This window comes from Lepidochelys olivacea (genome assembly GCF_965140295.1).
Source record: "Lepidochelys olivacea isolate rLepOli2 genome assembly, chromosome: 5".
Lineage (NCBI taxonomy): Eukaryota > Metazoa > Chordata > Testudines > Cheloniidae > Lepidochelys > Lepidochelys olivacea.
In genome coordinates, this window is record NC_140415.1 from 92,820,062 (window position 1) to 92,846,573 (window position 26,512).

At 45.2% G+C, this 26,512-nt stretch overlaps 1 protein-coding gene across 2 annotated transcripts in view; it reads left to right on the plus strand.

The window, feature by feature from the left end:
* Nucleotides 1-21,966: 21,966 nt before the first annotated feature.
* Nucleotides 21,967-26,512, plus strand: part of FRMD3 (FERM domain containing 3) — a 226,847-nt gene continuing 222,301 nt past the window's right edge. Inside the window, exon 1 of one of the 2 annotated variants that reach the window (XM_084628730.1) lies at nucleotides 21,967-22,428. In XM_084628730.1, the coding sequence (XP_084484856.1) occupies nucleotides 22,279-22,428 (150 nt within the window). In that variant the 5' untranslated portion in view covers nucleotides 21,967-22,278. The remainder of the gene's footprint in view (nucleotides 22,429-26,512) is intronic. The other variant, XM_084628729.1, reaches the window with a different exon arrangement.

The following is a 26,512-nucleotide window of genomic DNA, read 5'->3' on the forward strand; positions in this document are numbered from 1 at the left end:
GAAACCCCACTCCTGGGCTGTTCACACACAGCGTCTGACATGTAAGCTGCTCCCAGCTACTTGCAAGCGAATGACACTAGCCAATATCTCCGGTCCCAGACACAACCCAAGGAACCTCCATCTTGCAGTGTCCAGTTATGCCCACTGGATGCTGCAAGTTTATATGAGTTTGTCAATTTAACAAAGAACTTGATATGTACCAGGCTTGTACTCCAAAGGGGAGCCTCTGACACACTTCAAACCAAACACACTGCTTCAGGTAGAATAAACAAACAGATTTATTAACTATAAAGATAGATTTTAAGTGATTATAAGTCAAAGCATAAGAAGTCAGATTTGGTCAAATGAAATAAAAACAAAATGCATTTTAAGCTGATCTTAACACTTTCAGTGCCCTTACAAACTTAGATGCTCTCACCACAGGCTGGCTGGTTACTCTTCAGCCAGGCTCTCTCCTTTAATCAGTGCTTCAGTTGCTTGGTGGTGATGTCTGTAGATGTAGGTGGAAGAATATGGCAAATGTCTCTTCCTTTTATCATGACCTTTCCTTCCCCTTGGATTTGCCCCCCACTTCAGTGTCAGGTGAGCATCACTGAGTCTCTCCAAGCAAGGATGAGCAATTCCCCTGCTGTGGCCTCATGCAGATGAGTCATTGCATTGTAGCTCCCTTGCTGGACAATGGCTGTTGATGGGTTGTTTGCCTCCCACCTGGGCGTTGGTTACTTTCCTTGCTGTTGCCTCTGGGGAGCTAATATCTGGCTGATTCCCCCAACTTACAGCATGTTTTAGTGACAACCGTAGTACACAATTCTCATAACTTCATATGCATTAATGATACACATATATCCCTGGGAAGAAGGATAAAGGAGTTCGAGGCGCAAGTGGTGTTCTTGTCCGTCCTTCCCGTGGAAGGAAAAGGCCTGGGTAGGGGCCGTCGAATTGTCAAAGTCAACGAATGGCTACGCAGGTGGTATCGGAGAGAAGGCTTTGGATTCTTTGACCATGGGATGGTGTTCCATGAAGGAGGAGTGCTGGGCAGAGACAGGCTCCATCTTACAAAGAGAGGGAAGAGCATCTTTGCCAGCAGGCTGGCTAACCTAGTGAGGAGGGCTTTAAACTAGGTTCACCGGGGGAAGGAGACCAAAGCCCTGAGGTAAGTGGGAAAGCGGGATACCGGGAGGAAGCACAAGCAGGAATGTCTGTGAGGGGAGGGCTCCTGCCTCATACTGGGAATGAGGGGCGATCAACAGGTTATCTCAAGTGCTTATATACGAATGCACAAAGCCTTGGAAACAAGCAGGGAGAACTGGAGGTCCTGGTGATGTCAAGGAACTATGACGTGATCGGAATAACAGAGACTTGGTGGGATAACTCACATGACTGGAGTACTGTCATGGATGGTTATAAACTGTTCAGGAAGGACAGGCAGGGCAGAAAAGGTGGGGGAGTAGCACTGTATGTAAGGGAGCAGTATGACTGCTCAGAGCTCCGGTACGAAACTGTAGAAAAACCTGAGTGTCTCTGGATTAAGTTTAGAAGTGTGTGCAACAAGAGTGATGTAGTGGTGGGAGTCTGCTATAGACCACCGGACCAGGGGGATGAGGTAGATGAGGCTTTCTTCCGGCAGCTCACGGAAGCTACTAGATCGCATGCCCTGATTCTCATGGGTGACTTTAATTTTCCTGATATCTGCTGGGAGAGCAATACAGCAGTGCATAGACAATCCAGGAAGTTTTTGGAAAGCGTAGGGGACAATTTCCTGGCGCAAGTGCTAGAGGAGCCAACTAGGGGGGGCGCTTTTCTTGACCTGCTGCTCACAAACCGGGTAGAATTAGTGGGGGAAGCAAAAGTGGATGGGAATCTGGGAGGCAGTGACCATGAGTTGGTTGAGTTCAGGATCCTGATGCAGGGAAGAAAGGTAAGCAGCAGGATACGGACCCTGGACTTCAGGAAAGCAGACTTCGACTCCCTCAGGGAACGGATGGCCAGGATCCCCTGGGGGAGTAACATGAAGGGGAAAGGAGTCCAGGAGAGCTGGCTGTATTTCAAGGAATCCCTGTTGAGGTTACAGGGACAAACCATCCCAATGAGTCGAAAGAATAGTAAATATGGCAGGCGACCAGCTTGGCTTAATGGTGAAAGCCTAGCAGATCTTAAACATAAAAAAGAAGCTTACAAGAAGTGGAAGGTGGGACATATGACCAGGGAAGAGTATAAAAATATTGCTCGCGCATGTAGGAATGATATCAGGAGGGCCAAATCGCACCTGGAGCTGCAGCTAGCAAGAGATGTCAAGAGTAACAAGAAGGGTTTCTTCAGGTATGTTGGCAACAAGAAGAAAGCCAAGGAAAGTGTGGGCCCCTTACTGAATGAGGGAGGCAACCTAGTGACAGAGGATGTGGAAAAAGCTAATGTACTCAGTGGTTTTTTTGCCTCTGTCTTCACTAACAAGGTCAGCTCCCAGACTGCTGCGCTGGGCATCACAAAATGGGGAAGAGATGGCCAGCCCTCTGTGGAGAAAGAGGTGGTTAGGGACTATTTAGAAAAGCTGGACGTGCACAAGTCCATGGGGCCGGACGAGTTGCATCCGAGAGTGCTGAAGGAATTGGCGGCTGTGATTGCAGAGCCATTGGCCATTATCTTTGAAAACTCGTGGCGAACCGGGGAAGTCCCGGATGACTGGAAAAAGGCTAATGTAGTGCCAATCTTTAAAAAAGGGAAGAAGGAGGATCCTGGGAACTACAGGCCAGTCAGCCTTACCTCAGTCCCTGGAAAAATCATGGAGCAGGTCCTCAAAGAATCAATCCTGAAGCACTTGCATGAGGGGAAAGTGATCAGGAACAGCCAGCATGGATTCACCAAGAGAAGGTCATGCCTGACTAATCTAATCGCCTTTTATGATGAGATTACTGGTTCTGTGGATGAAGGGAAAGCAGTGGATGTATTGTTTCTTGACTTTAGCAAAGCTTTTGACACGGTCTCCCACAGTATTCTTGTCAGCAAATTAAGGAAGTATGGGCTGGATGAATGCACTATAAGGTGGGTAGAAAGCTGGCTAGATTGTCGGGCTCAACGGGTAGTGATCAATGGCTCCATGTCTAGTTGGCAGCCGGTGTCAAGTGGAGTGCCCCAGGGGTCGGTCCTGGGGCCGGTTTTGTTCAATATCTTCATAAATGATCTGGAGGATGGTGTAGATTGCACTCTCAGCAAATTTGCGGATGATACTAAACTGGGAGGAGTGGTAGATACGCTGGAGGGGAGGGATAGGATACAGAAGGACCTAGACAAATTGGAAGATTGGGCCAAAAGGAATCTGATGAGGTTCAATAAGGATAAGTGCAGGGTCCTGCACTTAGGACGGAAGAACCCGATGCACAGCTACAGACTAGGGACTGAATGGCTAGGCAGCAGTTCTGCGGAAAAGGACCTAGGGGTGACAGTGGACGAGAAGCTGGATATGAGTCAGCAGTGTGCCCTTGTTGCCAAGAAGGCCAATGGCATTTTGGGATGTATAAGTAGGGGCATAGCGAGCAGATCGAGGGACGTGATCGTTCCCCTCTATTCGACATTGGTGAGGCCTCATCTGGAGTACTGTGTCCAGTTTCGGGCCCCACACTACAAGAAGGATGTGGATAAATTGGAGAGAGTCCAGCGAAGGGCAACAAAAATGATTAGGGGACTGGAACACATGAGTTATGAGGAGAGGCTGAGGGAGCTGGGATTGTTTAGCCTGCAGAAGAGAAGAATGAGGGGGGGATTTGATAGCTGCTTTCAACTACCTGAAAGGGGGTTCCAAAGAGGATGGCTCTAGACTGTTCTCAATGGTAGCAGATGACAGAACGAGGAGTAATGGTCTCAAGTTGCAGTGGGGGAGGTTTAGATTGGATATTAGGAAAAACTTTTTCACTAGGAGGGTGGTGAAACACTGGAATGTGTTACCTAGGGAGGTGGTAGAATCTCCTTCCTTAGAGGTTTTTAAGGTCAGGCTTGACAAAGCCCTGGCTGGGATGATTTAACTGGGAATTGGTCCTGCTTCGAGCAGGGGGTTGGACTAGATGACTTTCTGGGGTCCCTTCCAACCCTGATATTCTATGATTCTATGATTCTATATGGATAGAGAAATGACTTTCAGCAGATCATAACCTTTCTCCTGATACCTTACAAGGCATGTTTTATCTGTAAGATCACGATTATATGAAAATGAGGAATATGGGGGTTACAGCACACTCCCCCAAGGGATAGAATGTCACAAACAGCTAAATACAAAGGTGAACAGATAGTTTACCATAAGTATTCTAAGCACATATTCTAAGGCATCATTCAAGATGAAGGGGCTCATAGGATAAAAAGGGGGGTTGGGGTTACAGATTGTTGTAATAAACCATAAATCGAGTGTCTTTATTAGGACCGTGATTTTTAGTGTCTAGCAAAGTTAGGAATTTAAGCTCCAAGGCTTGTCTTTTGAAAGTGTTATGCAGGTTTCCTTTGAGGACGAGGACTGATAAGTCAGATATGAGGTGACCACTTTGTGAAAAGTGTTCACTCACAGGTGATAGGGTGATTTTGTCTTTCATCATTTTCCTGTGTGAGTTCATTTGAGAGCATAGTGATTGGCTGGCTTCACCCACATAGTTGTTATTGGCACTGGATGAGGCACACCACCAGTTGTGATAGGCAGGGTAGGATTCATGGATCTTGAAATGTGTGTTGTGGAGGGTGCTGATCATTGTAACAGTGAGATATGTCTGCAAGTTTTGCATTTGTTGCTCCGGTTGCTTTGTCTGGTGCCGCTTTGAGTTGATGTGTAGGGGCATACAGACCCAAAAGGAATGTGTTGCAAGAGAGACGCCTGGAAATGAGAAGAGACTCAGGGCTTTCCTGTCCACCTGTGAGGTTTGACTGAAAAGAGCCCCAATTTAGATACTTATTGTGGAATTTAACCCAGGGGAGCCCTGTTGTAAGTATGTTTGGGCCTTAAAGGAAAAGGATCATTATTTTGTTTTCGGTTTTTATGACTTGGTGATGGGATGGACTCCCCACACTGGCCCAGCAAGAGCTGGATGAGGCCAGGTGGGACCAATCAGCTAATTAGGCTGCAAGCAGGGCCGCTGGAGGCAGATAATTAAAAACAGGTTCAGCAGTGCAGGAGCAGGTGGGGCCTTTATAAAGCCAGACTTGTCTGGCTGTAGACATGGGCTGCTGCTGGGAAAAGCTGCAGTCGCTACCTGAGTGGAAGGAGTTAGACTCTCCCAAACCCAGAGAGCGTGGGAGCTAGTGATGTATAGAAGCCTAGGGAAACAGCAGCAAGAGGTAAGATTGCACGGGGACCATGGCTGTTTGTTATAGGATCCCTGGGCCAGAACCTGTTACCCAGCATAGAGGGAAGGCCTGGGTTCCCCTGCCAGCCACTGGCAAATGGCAAAGGTATTGGCAATGCTAGCCAGTGGGTCTGGAAGGACTTTGAAGTTACTGGAAGGGGAGGACCTTAGTGACCTGGCTAGAGGACTAAGCCACAAAGAAGAGATTGTAGATCTGAGAGTGAATAAGGCTGCAGAGTGAGACAAGATAGGGGAAGACACCACCACAGGGAAAGTACAAGCCTGGTGGAGCTAATTTTGAGGATGGCCAGCAGGAGGTGCCACTATGGGTGAGTGAATTGTATGACAGACTTGTTTGGAGGAATGATTATAACTTTATTTTATAATAAATAAGTGATGGAGCAATTAAGATGTGTATTAGCAAATGTTCCTTATGCTGCCTGACACATCAGCAATAGCCCTGTTTCAGTATTTTAACTACTGTCTATGCTGCTTTGAGAAGCAAGCAATAACAAGACTGACAGACACTGATGTATATGTACTGTGAATATTCTTCCAAACTTTTCTCTGCCCACTAGATGATTTGGGGGGGGGGGGGGGAAATGACAGCAAGCATTTCCCAAATCATTTTTTACCCTTAAAATGGTTTAACTGAGTTTTGTTGATGATGACCAACAGCGACTGCTTCTTTAGGGGATTGAGGGTGTGAGAAGGGCTGCTGATTAAGGCTGGGATTTTCAAAGGTGATTAAAAGAGTCAAGTGCCCAAAGTGGCATTGTATACATCATTTTATATATGTGAGCCTGGTTAGTATTAAAATTATTGACTGAGGGTTGGATACGTTCCCTGAATTGTCAATATCTGATAATCAGACTACTAGGAATGTTATATTTTACCCGCAAAGCTTTAAATGTAAAAATATGTCCAGTAGAGGTTAGGCCAGCTATATAATTTCTTTAGATAGCTGTTTTCGAAGGACCAGTTGTCCTTTTTTTTTTTTTAAATCCTATTTTTAGCATAAGGATTTTGCCATGTTGAGGCATGCAAATTTAGTTATATTGTTACCATAGGGTTTCCAGTTGTCTATGACTCTACTGAAGAAGGGCATGCTCCCTAAGGGCAGGTGAGATAATCGTGTAAAATAGCATGCAGCATGTATTTGTTTGGTGATGCTGTGGCGCTCTCACACACCAAAAAGGATGAACTAGTCAAATTCACTCACCTGAGTTCTTTGGAAGTAATACACATTTTTTAGATGTATAGAAACTGCCTTCTTTCCAGTGGTATCTGTCCTAAGCTCTAGGAATATGAAAGCTACACATCACTATAACTCTGTAGATAATCCTATCAAACTTTAAAGCAAACCTCCTGACCAAAACCTGAAGTGGCCTCCATTTATATTCACCATCACCAGATCTGTTCCCTCCCCACCACACACTAAGAAAGGCCTGAAAAAGGGGTGAGTTTTACAGTGTGCCCTAAGCGCCACCAAATGTGGGCTTTGGCAAGCCCAGAAAGGAAGAGAATGTACAGTACCTAGCACTATGAGCTTTGATTCCTGACTGGGTCTCACCACAATATGAATAATAAAAAGGACCCCTCACCAATAATACTCTGCTGCCATCTGCTTCCTTCTTACACAAACTAGGGAGCTGATAGTTCAAGCACATTGGATAATCCGATCTGCTTCAGTTTCAAAAGGAGAGAGAGGTCCCAAACCACTTTAAAGGTCAAACCCAATGCCTGGAAATTTATTGACAGCAAATCCAAATTATGGAGCACTACCATGATATGCTCTTTGCAAGATATACTACTTAATATGCTGGCCACTTTATTCTGCACTAGCTGCAATATCCAAGTGTTTTGAAAGTGCAGGCCCACGGAGCGTGTTGCAGTTACTCTACAGCCTTTGCTTAGACAGAGAAATCTTCTGTTATAGGAATGTGACGGAAAAGAAATAGGTAGCATGCAGAAGGTAGATGAGCTGAGGCATAGGCACTGACTCCATGGGATCTCTGGGGCTGGAGCACCCACAGGGAAAAAATAGTGGATGCTCAGCAGCCCTGTGGATCAGTGCCTCCCCCTTGCCCTCCAGCACCTCCCGCATGCCAGTGGCCCTGCTCCCTCCCAGCAGTTCCTGTGCATTGCAGTCCGCTGTTCAGTGGCATGCAGGAGGTGCTGGGGGGGAAAGGGGGATGAGCAGGAGTGGGAAGAGGCAAGGTGGAAGCTTGTGGAAAGGGGTGGAGTGGGTGTCGAGCATCTATAAGGAAGTCAGCTCCTATGAGCTGAGGCACTAACAAGTTTCTTAACTTGACTTACTAGTTCTCCTCCTCCAAGTGATTGCACATGTCCATCCCATGTTAGGGGTGTGTGTGGCCAGTGCACGTTGTCAAACTTTCTCCCACAGAGTACAGTGTGAATGCCCTCTGGTGCCTCACACCACTGTATCCAGCTATAAATGGCTGCACTGCCCTCGTCCCCCCTCACTTCCAGTGCAGCTGTTAGAGCTCCGGTCTTTATCTGCCAGTTTTCCCTCGTTTAGTGTGTATAGTAGCTGTAGAGTTAGTTCTTAGTCTAGTGTAGTGTCTTTAGATATAAGAATAAGTAATTTTCTAGAATTGGGTTTCTGTGTCCTGGTGGGATACTGGGCTCATTACTGGACTAACGCCTAATTCTCCTGGCTTCAAGGCCTGGGACTCGTGTAAGAAGACTATGCCAGTGAGCAACCCAAACCCCAGCTGCCTTAAGTGCCTGGGAGAGGCAAATGTGAGTGACAAATGTCCTTCACAGAAGGTTCAAACCCCATTTGAAAAGACAGGGCACCTGCTTATGGAGTCTGCACTTCCCCTGCCATTAGACCCTTTCCACTCAGAACAGGTACCAAGCATGTCCAAATAAGTTAGGAACATTCCCCCTGTTCTGACTGGGTCCCGAGGCAGATCCTTGTTGCCAGTCCCTAAAAAGAGACAACATAAGTCTCCCAAGGACTCGGTACTGGGACCTTTGAAGTTTACGGTGAAAGCATTGAGTAAAGGCCAGGACTCAGTGTGCTCAAACAAAAGACACCCTCAGACACAGTCTGTAAGCTAGGAGTGATTCGGAAGCCCAAGAAGGGTCTGAGACCAATCACTGAAGGACTGGCACACCTGTTGGTACCTCATACTCAGGAGCCCTTTTCAGTGCTGTCTGCACCTGAGGATTTTGAGGCAACCAGAGAATTGCTTAACCAGTCAGTGCCAGCTTCCCGTGCTGTTCAGGAATCTTGCCTGGTACCAGGATTGGAAGTGTATGCTCCCAGAGTCCTGGCCCCAGCCCTAGAGCACTGTTCTGTACCAGTGGCTTCTATAGCTCCATCTAGAGGGAAGCCAGTGATGATCTCGCTGGTGCACCCAGCTCCAGACTTAATGGAGGGTATTGTTGGGGGTCAGCTCCCCCCCTGGTCTGAGGAAGCAGATTCCTCATCAGATCCTGAGGTAGGACCATATGTGTCTCAACCCAGTCCTGCCCAGAAGCCCCAGTGGGATGCCTGCCCACTGTCGATAACGGCCATGGCCACAGCACTCTAAGGACCAATGCCCTTCACATAGCTGGGTCCTGCCTCCATATCAATGGGTCTTTTGGACCCCTTGGGGTTTCCCTCCATGTTCTAGAACCTCTCTGCTCCCTTCCCTCTCTTTTTTGACATTAGCTCAACACCAGGAGCATCCACAGCAAGGTCAGTCTTCTCTCCTCCAGTACTGTTACAGTGCAGAGGAAACTGCGAGCTCAGGACTCTCCTGTGGAGGAACTAGAGGAGGGTCCTCCTCTACAATTCATAGTCTCTTCTTCCCCTGATGATGCAGTAGTGACTGAAAGCTTGTCTACACTTAAAATGCTACAGCTGCACTGCTCCCACTGGCGCATTAATCCACCTCCCCAATAGGCAGCGCTGTCAACACTGGGGCTTAGGTAGGCTTTACTATGACTCTCAAGGGTTTGGATATTTCACTCCCCTGAGTGATGTAGTTAAACCAACTTAATTTTCTCATGTAGACCAGGCCTGAGCCTACTTTTTTTTTCCCCCTCCTGATGATTTCAGAGCTCATCAAGACTTGTTGAGAAGGGTGGCTGCAGCTCTGGATATCCAACCCAGAAGAGATGCAGGAAAGGTCACACAGGCTTGTGTACATTCTAGCCCCTGCAGGATCCTCTAGGATAGCTCTCCCTATTAATGAGCTATCCTTGAACCTGTCAAAGTGTTATGGAAAACTTTATCTTCACTGCCTCTGACTGAATACACCCCTGTATTCATACCCTGAACACTTCTGTAATAATCTTGTAAAGTATCATTTGAAAACTCATAATTTGCTTGTCAGTATTGTCTTGAGAAAATGAGTGGCAACACTGTATGTGAAGTTACAAGATATTCTTGTAGGATATTTTAACACGTGTTCCAAATACCACAACCTTGCCTAGGCAGAAGACATGTCTGCTTTGAACAAAGGGGTGTATGTTTCCCTTAATTATCATTTAAGCAGTAAACAGTCATCGAGCAAGAAGGGAAAACAAAGGAAGTTCAAACAGATAAAATAACCCAGCAGGGAATATCCTTCCACATATACTGTCTCCTGGTTCTCAGTTGGAAATCTTTTTCAAGAGGGGGACTGAAACTATAAAAAGAGGGGACAAACACCCCCAAGGGATCTCCTCTCTTCTTAGGTGTGACGCTGGAGACAGGCAGACAAAGGAAAAGAGCCATTGGACTGGGGGGAGGGGGGGAAGAGTTTGGTCAGTAGTCCCCATCAGGTCAGGAATGTTGCTGGATGCATATGGTGAGAAATTTTTCTTGACTCTAACATAGTTTGTTAGGCACTAGTAAACATTTTATCTTAATTTTTCTTGTAACCATCCCTGACTTTTATTACTCATTACTTGTACCCATTTAAAATCTTGTACTCTCTTAAATTTATCTTTTTGTAGTTATAAACTTGTTTAATCCAGTGTGCTTAAGTGAATGTCTGGGTTATTACCTTAAAAGGTAATAAAATGGCATATTCTCTTTAAGGAATAACACTTAATATATTTGTATTCTCAAGGAGAGGGCTGGGTAGTACAGAACATACATTTCCAGGGGAAAATCCAGGACTGGGAATGCATTGGGGTCATTCTGCAGTTAACCAAGGCTGCTGAGAGCCAGAGTGTAACTGGCAGGCTTCTATTATACAGAGACACTCAGGGAGTGGCTTGCATGCTGGAAGGGTGTTTGAGGAGCCCAGGTGGGAGTTACTTCAGCAAGGCATTGAAAGGCACCCAAGGTTGAAGAGCATGAGTGACACGGCCCCTCAGTAGTCTGAATTGTATCTTGATATGTCAGTCTCCACTACTAAAAGGATGGGGAGAAGACATTCTGTCGCTTCACAGGGATTTGAGCACTTCTATAACCACCTTCTTCCAGACTCCCTGGTAGTTGTTGCTGCTAATGAAAAAGAGGGACTTAGACATCAGGCCTCTACCCCAAAAGAAGAGAAGCAAAAAAGCTAGACTTGTTTGGCAGGAAACTTTATTCCACAGGAGGTTTACAGCTGAGGATCATGAAGCAGCAGGCTCTGTGGGTCGATACGAGTTCAGCCTATGGGATAATATCCTGAAGTTCAAAGACAAGCTTCCTGTTGAGGCAAACAAGAATTTGCTGCTATGGTGGAGGAGGGCAAATTAATTGCCAAAACAGCATTGCAAGCATGCCTGGATGCAGCAGACTCTGTGGCTCAAGTTAAGACTTCTGCCATCACTATGCGGTGTTCATCTTGGCTGTAGTCATCAGGTCTTCCCCTCGATGTGCAATAAACCATTCAAGACTCCCATCTGAAGGCCACTCGCTCTTTTCTAATAAGCTAGATGAGCAGGTTCATAGTCTTAAGGATAACCCTCGAATCGTTAAATCTCTGGAGATTTATACACAAGAAGCAATAAGAAAGCTGTTCTGCCCACAGCAGTCCCAATGGTTTCAGCCTTTTTTGCTGTGTTCCCAGAACTTGCCCAAAAAGAGGGGCAGGGGTTACAAGCAATATCTTCCTCCTCCTATCTCTTGTGCAGCTACCAGTTCTTTTAGGCAAACTGGGTCCTCTAAACTATCATTCTGACCAGTTGGTCAAGAGCAGTCTACCACTTACCAGAATACCATCTTTCCCCCACCCCAATTTTTGCCAAACACCCGTTCCACTTTCTAAGTACTTGGACCCACATCACCATGGATCAGTGGGTCTTAAGCATGGTGGAACTTGCATACCCCTTCAATTTATTTCTATCCCCAATTTACACCCCCTTCCCTGTCTCTCTTAAGGGACTACTCTCATGAGAGCGTGCTACTTCAGGAGATCAAGTCGCTCCTCCTCGTGGGGGTCATACAGGAAGTTCCCATGTCATTCAGAGGGAAAAGGTTTTATTTCTTTTACTTCCTGATCCGGGAGGGGTCTCAGGCGTATTTTAGATCTTAAACAAGTTCTTAAAGAAAACAAAATGCCAGATGGTTACTATATTGTCTCTCCTTTCCTCAGATCCTGGGGACTGGTATGCTGCTATCAACTTAAAGGATGCTTATTCATAGGCACCGACTCCATGGGTGCTCTGGGGCTGGAGCAACTACAGGGAAAAATTAGTGGCTGCTCTGCACCTACCGGCAGCCAAGCTACCCCTGCCTCACCTCTGCCTCCTCCCAGCGCACCATGTCTCCACTCTTCCCTCCCTCCCCAGTGCTTGTTGCCACCAAACAGCTGTAGCAAGCTCTGGAAGGTAGTGGGGAGGAACTGGAATGTGGCACGCTCAGGGGAGGAGGCAGGGAATAGGCGGGGATTTGGGGAAGGAGTTTAATAGGGGGCAGGGAGGGGGTGGAGTTGGGGTGGGGACTTTAGGGAAGGGGTTGGAATGGGGGAGGAGGTAGTAGGGGTGGAGTCGGGAGGGGGGGGACGACCAAGCACCCACCAGCACAAGAAGAAGTCTTCTTTTCACCAGAACCACAGAAAATTTCTCAGATTCATAATCAATGGATCCCTTTACCAATTTGCAGTACTGCCTTTTGGCCTGTCGGCAGCCCCTTGCATATTCATGAAATGCATGGTTGTAGTAGTGGCATTCCTGCAAAAGATCAGAAGTCTGTTCCCTTACCTGCATGACTGTCTAGTGAGAGGCCGGTCCAAGTTTCAGGTATTCTCCAGCATAGCCTCTATTCAGTCCACTTTCAATGCACAGGGGCTCTTAATACTGAAAAATTTGTCCTGATGCCTGCCCAAAGAGTAGAATTCATTGGGGTTAGTCCTGGACTCTACAAAGACGATGGCTTTCCTGCTGGACCTGAGGATTCAAACGAGCGGGTCACTGCTCTAGATCTAAAGGCACACCCTGTCACTATGTTTTGGAATTGCCTCAAACTTCCAGAACACATAGCGGTGTGCACTTATATGGTGCAGCATGCCAGGCTACACCTCAGAAGTACAGTGTGGGCTAGCCTTAGTGTGCTCTCCAGCCCATCGTCATAAGGACATGGTGGCTCACAGGGCTGGCTCCAGGCACCAGCTAAGGAAGCACATGCCTGGCGTGGCCCCTGTGAAGGGGTGGCGTTTCGTCCATTCTTGGGGCAGTGTTTCGGTGATACTCCATCTGCTTTTTTTTTTTTTTTTCCTGTTTCGGCAGTCCGGGCGGCCTTGTTTTGTTTGGGGCAGCAAAAATGCTCGAGCCAGCCCTGGTGGTTCAAGTACCTGCTCAGGTCTCCTCCTCCCTGGACTGGGGGGTGGAACCTACAGACGTGTTTGAGGGCACCCCCTTTGCCCCTCCACAACAATCACTCACTTTAGTCACAGATGCATCAGATCTAGGTTGGAGAGCTCACTCAGGTCCCCTTCAGACTCAGGGCCTTTGGTCTTCTCAGGATCTAAGTCTCCATATCAATGTCAGGGTGCTTTGGGCCATCCATTTAGCTTGAATGGTGTTCTTTCCACATATCAAAGGGTGGAATTTTTTGGTAATCTGGTAACACAGCAGCCATGTTCTAGGTAAGCAAACAAGGGTGTGTGCAGGGGTCGGGGGCACTTATGCCAGGAGTCAATCCTCCTTTAGAATTTCTGCATCACCAATTCCATCAACCTGAAAACTGCTTACCTTCTAGGAGTGCAAAACGCTCTGGCAGACCACCTGAGCAGGTCGTTTCAGGTCACCATGAGTAATCTCTTCAGACAGATGTGTCCAGGTCCATTTTCTAGTAGTGGGGGACTCCCCAAATAAACCTGTTTGCAACAAAACCAAACAAAAAATGTCATCCTTTTTGTTCCCAAGCAGATCACCGCCTAGGTTCCCAGACAGACGCTTTCCTCCTAGCCTGATCAAAAGGCTTGCGGTATGCTTTCCCTCCAGTTCTGCTCCTTCCCAAAGTCAAACAAGATTCCACTCACCTTATTCTAATAGCCCCAGCATGGCCCTATCCACACAGGGGTTAGTGGAGTCAAAAACCAATCAGTCAGACCTTTGCTGCTATTCCCAAGAGATGTTGCAGTGATATCCAAGGACCATGGCCACCTTCTTCATCCCAGCTCTCGGGACCTCCACCTGACAGCATGGATGCTTCATGGCAACAACCTGGGAAAATGCTTGCTTTAAGGGAGTGCAGGAAGTGCTGCTAAGTAGGAAGCCTTCAAGTAGATCTAATTACCTTGCTAAATGGAAGATCTTCTCCATTTGATCCATTATAAAGAGGTCTCCCCAGCTCAAACTCCAATTTGCTGTATCTTGGACTATCTTTTGTTTCTGAAACAACAAGGGTTTGCTCTTAGTTCCATCAAAGTCCATTTGGCTGCTTTCCACCCTCCTGTGGATAACCAATCAATTTTTTCCAACCCTATGCCCATCAGATTGCTAAAGGGTCTGCTCGGATTATACCCATAGGGTCATAGCCTGCTTCCACAGTGGATTTAAACTTAGTTCTAGCAAAGTTGATGAGTTGCCCCTTTGAGTCACTAGCACCTTGTTCTCTGTTACACCTTCTATGAAAGTGGCTTTCATGGTTGTTGTCACCTTGGCCAGGAGAATAGGGGATCTGCAAGCTTTAGTATCAGAGCTTCCCTATACATTTTTTTTAGGGACCAGGTTTTTCTTTGACTTCACACAATTCTTGTCTAAAGTGGCTGAATTTCACATTAATCAAGCAGTTTATTTACTGACTTTCTTCTAAAGCCTCATTGGAGCTTTTCTTCCCTTTTTACTCAATACTCTAATTTTTCCCCATGGGTGCTCCACTCTAAGAGTCTTCAGGGACTGCTGATCATAGGGATACCCTGCCTACAGTTCTTTCCCTTGGCCATACTAGCACTGGGGTGGGGGTGGGAGAAGCAGGGCAATGTAGGACCCTTTATGGCAGCTCTACCCCAGTGGAGGATTTCCCTATGTAGAGGGAATCCCTCCCCCTGCTGGATCTGCTAGGCTTAGGGCAGCCTTGTGCCAATAGACCAAATTTAAAACTGCTTGGATAGATGTGAGATTCAGATTTGATATCTTTGTCTTTACCTTATCCAATTTTTCTTAGTGTAGTGTATTCCTCCAGGGCACACTGTATGTGGCAATCCAAATAAAAACTGAAACATGAGCTCTTAGCCACCTGTAGTCCTATGCTATTCTTTTTCCAGCCCACTAGTCACAAAAACAGGAGTGACAACCATAAATGCTGTTTCTTGCTGATGATATAAAGCATAATCAGTTTGATCTTGAAGTTTAAGAACTGAAAATAAGTTATGTAACTGAATCCCATTAAAGGTGAGGAGCACAAATCGGAGCCTATCCCAGATTGATTTAAATCTGGATAACTATGTTAGCATCTATGCAATTACTCTGGATTTACACCAGTGCAATATAGCAGAATCTGGCCCATAAAGCTTAGATGTTTTTCAGTGTCCAGGAAAGCTAATATTCTGAATGTATCTACACTCTCTCAATACCTGATCAACTATCTTGCTCAGAATTTAAAAATAAAGTGGCTTTTATATTTAGAATTGAGTTGAATTGTATAGAGCAGTGTAATCTTACGCATATGTTAGTCAAGTTAGTTATAGATCAATGTTACTAATAACAGAATCTGGCCAAAAGTGATTAACATAAGAAATCAAAATTTGTATCGGCCTAGGAAAAGTTCCTCCATGTGAACTGATTAAAGTAAACCCTTTTGTATAAAGAAAAGAAGTACTTGTGGCACCTTAAATAAATTTGTTAGTCTGAGCATAAGCTCAGAAAAGCTTATGCTCAAATTTGTTAGTCTTTAAGGTGCCACAAGTACTCCTTTTCTTTTTGTGAATACAGACTAACACAGCTGCTACTCTGAAACCTGGCATTTGTATAAGAACCCTCATAAGTTATTTCTACCAGAAGTTGTACAAAATACAAATCTTTATCAGAGCTCCTGGTCATGTAACATAATTTCCTGCTTCTCACTGTGCTGGGATAAAAAGACAACACAATCTTTAACAGAATAAATTGAAACATGAGAACAATAACTGAATAGTGATAAAGGGCATGATTTTGATCTCTGCTGAATCAGCCAATTAGAAGTGACTCTGAAGTCGGTAGTCTCAGACTAGCTCTGATCTTGTGCTGTTTCTGTCCAGCAAAGGGGCTGGTGAGCATCTAGCTCACTCTACTTGGGGATTCCCCTGGTATGGCCTGTGTCCTCTGCAGCTGCCAGTATAAGGGCTGTGGTGGGGGGACAGGGAGACATGCCTAGAATATGCTGCACTCTGGCAACTTGTGGCTGGCCCTTTGGGGGTGCCACAGCCAGTTGTGTAATTTAGAGCAATGTCTAAGCTACTTTAAATATATAGCAGGGGCTAAATGAGGTCCTAAGCTCAGGGAGCTGCAAACTAATGTGATGCTTCAGCTGCATCCAGCAGATACTGAGTGCAGCTGAGGATGAGGCCAATGGGGTTTTATACTGACGTAATCACAATATACATGAGATCAGCCTCAAAGAGGTTACTTTTTCATTTTTAAAAGTCTCCTTCCTCCAACTGTAATACAGGTTCTGCAACAAAGTTGTTGTTTAATCTTTTCTCTTTTGTCTTCCTCCTAACAGCCATGCCTGAGAACTTATGCAATGATGTATTTCAGCATTACTTAGTATAATAATAGTTTACATTGATATAACACCACCCATTTTGAAGGCTCTTGGGAACCAGTAGCTGAGCCAGCACTCTGATAAATTAAACACCAATTAATTCCCCATTCTTCCCCCATACCTGACTCTTTCCAATTAGTGGATTAGAATGGGCTAGTAAGGACTAAAGAGCCGATTATCCCATTAATGCAGAGGGTAAAACAAGGCATAGGAAAGAAGTGCTAGGGGAGAGGCAGACTTGTGGAGCCAGAAACAAGAAGAATCTCTGAGTGGAGAGATCTTTCCTCCTCTCTCTATTGAGAGGAGAAACTGGTGCTATAAATGAGATGTATGGTGGAAATGGCAATGTATATAAACTACGTGGTGGTGGTTAACAAATGACGGTCTTCAAACAGTCTGTGTAGACCGAGTAGAAGATGGGCAGGACTTTTCCCTGTCACAGGCTCTCAAAGCCCTAGTGAAATCTAGCTATCTCTGTGGTAGAGACCAGCAATGGGGAGGGGAGATTTATATTTTAAAATGTTAGACCTGAAAGTAACATCTAAGATTATTACTACTGAAAAGTTAGCAAAATTATGTTTACAGTCTGCTAGCTTGAGGCATTTGATAGCATTTTGTGTCTGGTCACATCCTATTTTCCCTGCATAGTCAGACTCTGATTCTGCATATGCTTAACTTTGACTCCATTTGCGTTACGCACATGCATAAAAAGTTCAGCAAGAGAAATGTGGTGTCTTCTGTTGTCTGCCTGTTGCACACAACAGTTTAGCTTTTCTGAGGACTGAAATACTTTGGTCCAACTAAAGTCAGTGGGCTCATTATAGGGTATCTGGGTGACATGTAATTGACTGTGAAAACAGGAGGTCAGACTAGATGATGGTGCCTTCTGGCCTTTAGCTGTATAAAAGACCCTGATGATAAATAGCAACATGAGTGCAGGAAAAACCCTTATAATTTTTAAATGAATTTTTAAAAATTATCAGAATATACAATTGGAGCATACAATTATGTTTATAATGTATTTTAAAAAAAATTCAAACTGATAGTAACTCTTATAAAATTCTCTGGATACAGATCAGACACTGTCAAGGTTTACAAGTCTAAATGCCTCTTATATATTCTTTAATATCTCCTGCCACAAACGTAGCTGTCAGCTACAAATTGTTGGCTGCAAGAGTGTTTAAAAGCCCAGCTTCTGTGTTTGACTATACTGTGATAACACACGCTAGGTGGTAGGCTTGTTTGGTTTGTGGACATTGACTTGACATGAGTGGGACTCAAATGACACAGGCTGCTCAAGGGAAAGGTCCCTTTTTCTCCTCTCCTTAAGATCCTGAATCATGTTTTCCTGAATAGGGGTCTTATTAAAGAAATCCATTTTGTTATCAGACTTTGAGCTCTTGTTGCAAGCATGTACCACCAAGCCGTTAACTTTACTCCACCTTCCACTTATGTGACCAGGCAAATATTCTGCCAGTCCCAAAAAAAAAAAAAAAGACAGAGCAGATGCATTGTAACAGGTACCTCCATGCTCACATCCCAGGTGTGTGTGCACACAAAGTTTCTGAGGACAAATTTTGGGCATGCATTTTATGCAAAACTCTCAGTGATAGGATTTAATTCCAGGACTCTAGCTCGCGCTCTCTCTCTATAAGGATAAGAGTGGGACAGAAATATCACTGATGTAACTCCCTTGGCTTCAGTGGAATTATACCAAGAATGTATTTGACTCACTAAATCTGCACTTAAATACAAACATGGAAATCATGTTTCACTTTTTTTGTGTTGTGTGTGGCATTATTGTTATGATACTTTATAAGCTTCTATTTATTCTTCATGGCATTCTCCTTAAATTCAATGAATCTATAACTTTTTAATAAAAGATAAAAGATTAAAAATCAAACTCCAAAAACTCAAACTTTCCTATAGCTGCTCCAGGATATGACTAAAAGCACATTTCAAAACACTCAGTGTTGGCCCAATTCTGTTCTCGTTGAAGTCCATAGGAGTTTTACCACTTGAATTAAATTATGTATCTTTACTCCTGTGAGATTTTTTCAGTTACTGCAGTGGTAAGTACTATGAAAGTGCTCACAAATATATATTTCATACACCGTATTTGAAATACTGATGGAGCTCTGAGAGAGGGAGAACTCTTTCCCATTTCAGGATACATGAAAATGGTTTGTTTATCACTATTCCTTATACAGGTAAACATAGACCATCCCTGACAGTTTCTGTAACCTGTTCTTAAACCCCAATGATAAGGATTTCATAGGCTTGGTATGCACTAGGGGGATCGATCTGAGTTACACAACTTCAGCTACATGAATAATCTAGCTGAAGTAGACTTACTTACCATGGTGTCTTCACGTGGTGAGTCGACTGCTGCTGCTTCCCTGTTGACTCCACCTGCACCTCTCGTGGCAGTGGAGTACGTGAGTTGATGGGGAGAGCATGTGGGGGTCGACTTACCACATCTCAACTAGATGTGGTAAGTCGACCCCTGCCGGATTGATTGCTGCCCACCGATCTGGCAAGTAATGTAGACATACCCATAGCCTCTCTTGTGAGCCTATTCTAGAGCTTACCTACCATTGTAGAAAGTTTTTCCTAATATCTAACTTAAATCTCTTTGCAGACTAAGCCTATTATTTCTTGTCCTACCTTCAGTGGATAGTGGGGACAATTGATCAGTCCTCCTTCAAACAGCCCTTAACATATCTGAGGACTGTTATTTGGTCCCCTCTGTCTTGTTTTCTCAAGATTATGGGTGGTGGGTATCGTAGGCTGGAAGAGGCCATACTTCCCCAAACAGCCAGGCATAGCTCCACCCATGCTCTGCCCCTAGGCTTGCCCTTCCTGCTAGATGCAGCTCCAGTCTCCCTGTGGGGTGGCCCCAGCTCTGGCCACGCCACCCGCCCTTCTGGGGCTGGCGGCACTAGCCAGGGCAGGGGCCAGTGGCTGGGGCAGGGGGGTGGTGGTGTTCTGGCAGGAAGTCACGGAAGGGGCAGGGCCTCAGGCAGAAAGGGGTTCTGGGGGACTAGCCTTCCCCAGCCAGCTGTTCATGCACCAACCATGTTCAGGTTAAAAAACAGCCTTTTTTTTTCTTAATCTTTTCTTCACAGGTCACATTTTCTAAACCTTTTATCATTTTTGGCACTCCACTTTTGGAAAGGTATGGACAAATTGGAGCAAGTCCAAAGGGTAGTGCCCGGAATTGTACGCAGTACTCCAACTGAGGCCTCACCAGGGCCAAATAGAACGGAACTATTACCTTCTATGTCTTACATACAATTCTGTTGTACACCCCAGAATGTTAACCTTTTTCACAACTGCATCACACTATTGACTCATTCAATTTTGAGATCCACTATAACACCTAGATTCTTTTTAACAGCACTATCATCTACTCAGTAATTCCCCATTTTGTAGCTGCACATTTGACTTCCTAAGTGAAGTACTTTGTACTTTGTTTTTATTGAATTTCATCTTGTTGATTTCAGACCAATTCTCCAATTTGTCGAGGTTATTTTGATTCTAATCCTGTCCTCAAAGGTGCTTGTAACCCCTCCCAGCTTCTTCATCCGCAAACTTTAGAGGCATACTCTCCATTCAGTTATCCAAGTCATTAATGAAAATATTGAATAGAACCTGACCCAGAACTGACCCCTGGTAGGTCCCCACTAGATACGCCTTGCCAATCTGATGGTGAAATATTGATAACTACCCTTTTGAGTATGGTCTTTCAACCAGTTGTACTTTAATCTGATCACATTTCCCTAGCTGGTTTATGAGAATGTGTTGTGGGACTGTTAAAAGCATTGTTAAGGCCTCTATACTAGTGGTTCTTAACCAGGGTACATGTACCCCTGGAGGTACGCAGAGGTCTTCCAGGGAGTACATTAACTCACCTAGATATTTGCCTAGTCTTACAACAGGGTATGTAAAAAGCAGTAGGGAAGTCAATACAAACTAAAATTTACATACCAACCAATGATTTGTTTATACTGCTCTATATACTGAAATGTAAGTGGAATAGTTATATTGTAATTGATTTATTTTATAATTAGATAGTAAAAATGAGAAAGTAAGCAATTTTTCAGTAATAGTGTGTTGTGATATTTTTGTCTGATTTTGTAAGCAAGTAGTTTTTAAGTGAGGAGAAACATGGGAGTATGCAAGACAAATCAGACTCCTGAAAGGGGTACAATAGCCTGGAAAGGTTGAGAACCACTGCTGTCTATACCATACCTGTTCTTAGTGCTTATACTACATGCCACAGCCTTTGTAGCTAGGGTTGCCACCTTTCTAACTGAACAAAACCAAACACCCCTGCCCCGACCCTCATCTGAGGCTCTGCCCCTGCTTGCTCCATCCTCCCTCCTCATGTCACTTGCTCTCCCCCACTAGGGTGACCAGATAGCAAGTGTGACAAATAGGATGGGGGGGTAATAGGAGCCTGTATTAAAAAAAGCCCCAAATATCAGGACTCTCCCTATAAAACTGGGACATCTGGTCACCCTATCCCCCACTCTCATTCACTGCCTGCCTTAGCCTTAGGCCCCTGCTGCGCTGCTAACTGCACTTTTAACAGCCCCGTTGGTGCTGCTGACTGGAGCCACCAGGGTCCCTTTTCGACTGGGCATTCCAGTTGAAAACCGGATCCCTGGCAACCCTGTTTGTAGTTTGGTGGCACATTGAGTTGCACCCTCTTGATGGTGCAGTAGCCAAGACAGTGGCTTCCTGGTGATCTGATGATTTCATTTTCTCTCCTTGTGAATCGTAGATAGGTAGGGACCAGCTAATGGGACGAGAAGATATCCCATATAACGGACTAGCTCTCACTGGAGTCAGGTGGCTCCAAGGCACATTCTTAAATAGGATATAGTGATAATAGCATTCTATACCTTTCCATCTTCTTACTCCATCCATGTCCACCACCACCCCCCGCTGTTTTTGTTCTGAGCAGGGCCCAACTCCTGGAAACACAAAATTGAGTTACTCAGGTGCAGGGGACGTTCGGGTGAGGCTTTGTACTATAAACTCCTTAGGTCAAGGAACTTGTGTTTATGTGCCAAATGCCATGCTAAAATAAGCAGAGCAGTTGCACCCTTAGCACTTTCATAATTTTCCTTGCAAAGGTGGAAGATGCTGCCTTTTCCAAATCTGCAGCAAGGACCCCCTTCTCCTGGGGGTGCTTTGAGACCAAGCCCTTAGTTTAATCCCACTTGTTCCCATGCACTCAGTGTCTGCTGGGGCACGGGGGTGAAAAAATGGGAGGAGGAAGGCAGGCAGGGAAGAGAAGAAAGAAATGGAGGGAGGAGAGGAAGAGAATGTGAGAGGGGAAAGGAGAGCGACAGGCAAGAGGTGGCGACTGGGCGCGAGAGAAAAGAGGTGAGCTAGAGGGGGAGAGAGAGAGAAGGGGGAGGAGGCGTAGGGAGGGGCAACGGCGGGCTGCGGGGCAGGGAGGGGTGGAGGGATGCTGAGGCTGGGCTGGAGACAGGCGAGCAGAGCCTGACGCAGCAGCAGCAGCAGCGGTCCCAGCCCCTGGCGCAGACCCCGGGCTCCCACTCTCTTCACACGCCGGCGGGGCTTGTGGTTCCGGCGCGCGCCCGCGCCCCCTCCGGGGTCTGGCTGCGGGGAAGAGCCCGGGCTCGGGCGGCGCAGGCAGAGGCAAGGGCGGCAGGATGGTGTCGGCTCCGCGGCTGGAGCCGCCGCCTCGGGGCTGAGCGGCCGCCGAGCTCTGCTCTAGCTGCACTGCGCGGCCCGGGGTGGGTGGCTCCAGGTGCCCGGGCGGGCGGCTGGGCTCGCTCCCCACGGGGGCTTTGGTGCATGTTCGCCCCCTGCGAGTGCATGAGGAGAGGCGGCAGGAGGACCATGAAAATGATCCGGTTCCGGAGCTCGAGCATCAGGTCCCTGAGCCAGGAGATGAAATGCACCATCCGGCTGCTGGACGACTCTGAGATCTCCTGCCATATCCAGGTGCCTGCTGGGTGGGGGGGTATGGGGTGGGGAGTGCCCTAAGATGGGCGAGTGGGAAGGATTTCCCTGGTCTAAATTACAGGCAGCCCCAGGGCTGTAAAACACAATACTCCAACCCTCTGGCCCCTCAGGTCCCTCTGTAAGATCAACCACGCTGGGGGCACTTACAGGTCTGGCCCCCTTAATATAGTTTCCCTTCCCTGGTAACATACCCCCGTCTGCTCTTTCCTTTTAGCCCATGTGCTCTTCAGCACATAATCGTGCATTGACATTTACACCAGGCGTGTCATTCCATCCAGTTCTATTCTCTTCTCTCTCTCACACGCACACTGCCTGGTGTGCTCACTACGGGTGTATGGAGAAGTTATATACATGGGGAGTGAGAGCCTCTAGAGAAGCAGACAGGGAAAGCAAAGGCCAAATAAACAGAGTGGTTACGGGAGAGAGTGTGATTGGGGAAAACTGCCAGAAGAAAAACTGTTAGAGAATTGCTGTGAAAGGACGGTACTGTACTGCAAATGAACGAACTTCACTGGAATAACAATTTGTATAGTGGGAGTGCTGAGAGCCATTGAACCAAACTGTAAACCCTGTGTATGATGGAAACCCCTTCAAACCAGGGGAGTGCAGCATCACGCCTAGTTCCAGCATCTAGGAACTGACTAACGGAAATGCTGGCTGTAGTAGTTTTTGTTCTGTTGTAACTCTGACTTAGCAGGAGTGATGCCAGGGACAAATCTGGTGTGTGCGTGTGTGTGTAATGTTTGTGTCTCCGTGACATACTGGAAAATATTTATTTCCTTGGAAAAAAGAAACAAAGTATAACACAGTTTACAGTTGGTACTGCAATGCTAAATCTGCCAAGAGCAATTAGCTATTGATTATGAATGTAAATTGCATTTCTGTTTTCTGATAGTGGTGGATCCTGGAGTTTTTCTTATGTATTCCATCTCCTTCTTCACACTGAAAGATTTGTGTGGTGTGTTGGTTGGTTTTTGGCAGCAGCAGACCTCACCCTGCTGTTGGGAACAGCTGGGCTGCCGCCCTGTTGCACAGGAAATAAGTACTTCCTTGTGCTTTGATCTGTGTAAGTAATTCGGTCACAGCCAGACCCCCTTTCACCTCCAAAGGGCCTACTTATCGTTAGGCTCTACATCACTTGTTAATGGCAAAGTGGTAGGCAGTTCCTATGGGATGCCCTTTCCACCTGTCCTTTATTTTTGCTGTCTAGGACTGGAGAGCACCTCCTATGTGAATGAGCAGATGCTGCGCCCTCTGGCAGCCTTGCTGCTGCTCCTGCTGTGTACAATGAAGGAAATATATTCAGGGTGTCTTTAACAGAAGAGCAGATATGCTAATTTACATCTGAAATACACTATGGACTGATGTGCTGCGTTTTTTTTGTTTTTTGTTTTTTTTTAATTCCACTCTGTCCTGGCAAAGTGACCAATAACCATGTGAGAATTTATTAACCCCCCCCCCCCATTTATTTTGAAGTGCCTGGAATCTGGTTCTGTTCAATATTCTCATGAAGTAATCTCAATTTTCCTATTGAGAGTTATCAGAGAAGCTTCATGAATTACAAGTGTTGTTGGATCTATTGGACAAAAAATGTTATTAATATGTATAAAGCCGGGGGGGCAGTATTCCTTGTACCTAAAGTTTCCTAGGATAAAAGAAGCTCCAGTACAACAGCATTGCACCAATGAAGTGTTTGACCTGTTCCTCGTTATGATGGTGTGTGATGGATGGACCTCATTACCATTGTCAGCAAAACATTATTTTGAAAGCAGGATCCAAAAGTGTTTGCGCTTAGGCAATACTGAGCATTGAGAAAGTTCATAGCATTCAAAGTGAACCATATCTGAAGGAATGAAGTGAACTTCTTGGTATTTTCCCATGATTTAAGGTAGAGAATAGTTCCTCACATGAGGATTTTTAATCAAATTTAACACAGCTGAACAGTTAAAATCAGGGTGATTTAATTGTGCTCACCTTTCCTTGCTCTTACCAGCCTGAAAAAAGACAGACCCATTTGAGAGAACCACACAATGTAGAAAAGCCTGTGAAATTTCTAATGGAGCAGAGTTTGTTGTCTGCCTGTGGTGGTAATTTTGACAGACCGGTTTGGGTGAAATGGAAATATTCCTAATAAAACCCAAACTCGGATATGGTCCTCTCGTGAGGAATGCAGAGAATTCTGTAAGCATTTGAGGCCAAATTCTTCCCTGTGTAACCATGGTAACCATACTGACTTCACTGATTTGGCCCTTCATGTCAGAAGAGAGTGCTGCTTTTCCTTTGCTAGGCCATAGGTCACCACAGGCTTGATTTCCAGAGATACTGAGCACCCACAACTTGAATTACAGTCATTAGGATTTGTGAGTGCACATCACCTCTGAAAATCAGGACCCATGAATTTTTCAACTTTTTTTTGTTTTGCTTGAACCAAATTCTGTTCTGGTTTACTTCCTGGGCAGCTACATTGACTGTCACATAATGGGATTGTTCAGGGTGTAAATCAGTGTAGAATTTAATTCTTGATCTTGTAAAATGCCTAGAAGTATCAGGGAATTACTGACATCGTATACATGCAGTACTAAATTATTTGGTAATTGAACAGTGTAGTTATGACATCATAGCTTTAATGAGTGCATGAACCTGGATGTCCTTCAGAATGGCACTTGTGTGAGCTTAATACTGCAAAAAGCTGCACATCTCCGACATCAGTGGGGAAAAAAAAGAGTATCGCTATATAACAAAGAACTTAGGTTGAGATTCTCAGCTACTGCAATCAGACTAGTTCAATATACTTACTGGAGCTACAGTTACACCAGCTGAGAATCTGGCCTCTGGTCTAGAAGGCTAAAAGGTGCAGTCCTCTAGGGACTTAGCAGAGTGAGTGCCAGGTGATTAGCTTATTATGGTAATGGAACCAGTCAGGTTATCCTGTAAAAATGTTGCATTTGTGGTATTAAAACGATATATGTAGAAAAACAACAACATTTTAAAGTCTTTTTAACTGTCATAGTTATGAAGACAACCCTGAAAACATAAACTGATTATAAATGATGTCTTCTGGAGTCTGCAAACAGCCCAAAACAATAGATCTAAGAGATGTGAAGATCTTCATTTTCCTATATGGGTTGTGGACTCTGAAACCTAAGGATGACTGTGTAAATGTCAACATTGTTTATTTCACTGCTGAGCACTTTAGCCAAAAAGTCCAGCCAATGTATGTTTCACAATCCCAAACTGCCTTCCATTCTCTCCCATCTGCCAAAAGTCCAAACTGTTTCTTGCTTAGCTGGCAAAGCCTCCACCTTCCCCCCAGTAACCTATACAGTGCAATTATACTTTGTCAATGCAAAAATCTTTAGTGTATCTCAAACTGAATATGCAGAGACAATATAAAATTTGAATTGTTAGACTATAGCTACTGTACTGATCGTATTTTAATATTGAAATTTAAAATATCTCTATTTAAAATTTTAAATAGAATCTGCCCCACAATTTTTCCAGCCTGTCAAAAATCCAGGTACTTCACTGTGGAACATAGAGGGCCTTGCCTAAAACACATTTCCTTTTGCTCAATAATGGAGTTAAGTTAAAAAGGCCTAACAAATGAACAAAATCCAAGCTTCAGCTTCTGCGTCATGTGTGTGGACTTAATTGAATGGACAAAATTCTTCAGGAACCTACTTGACACTCTAAGTTCATCTTTGTATGCAAGATGAATAGAAGGTAGGTATAGAAAGCAAAGTAAGCTGACTTTTCCCAATAGGGCGTTCAGTGGATATGCAGAACAGATGCAATGCCACTTGCTTTCAGAGGGCAAAAAGATGTGTTTGTAGCAGGAGAATGAAGTGTATTTTGTCCAAAATAGGGCATGTGAAAAGGAAAATCCAATTCAGCCGATTCTTCAGTGGTACACACAAACAGAGCACCCACGCACACACTTTAAAATTTCCATGCACCATAGTAGACATCCTCACACTTTCACAAAACTCCTGCATGCCTTCCCAGAATCACTGAGGAAAAACTTGTTTGGACAAAAATTTTTTGCATGTTAGCTATGTTATCC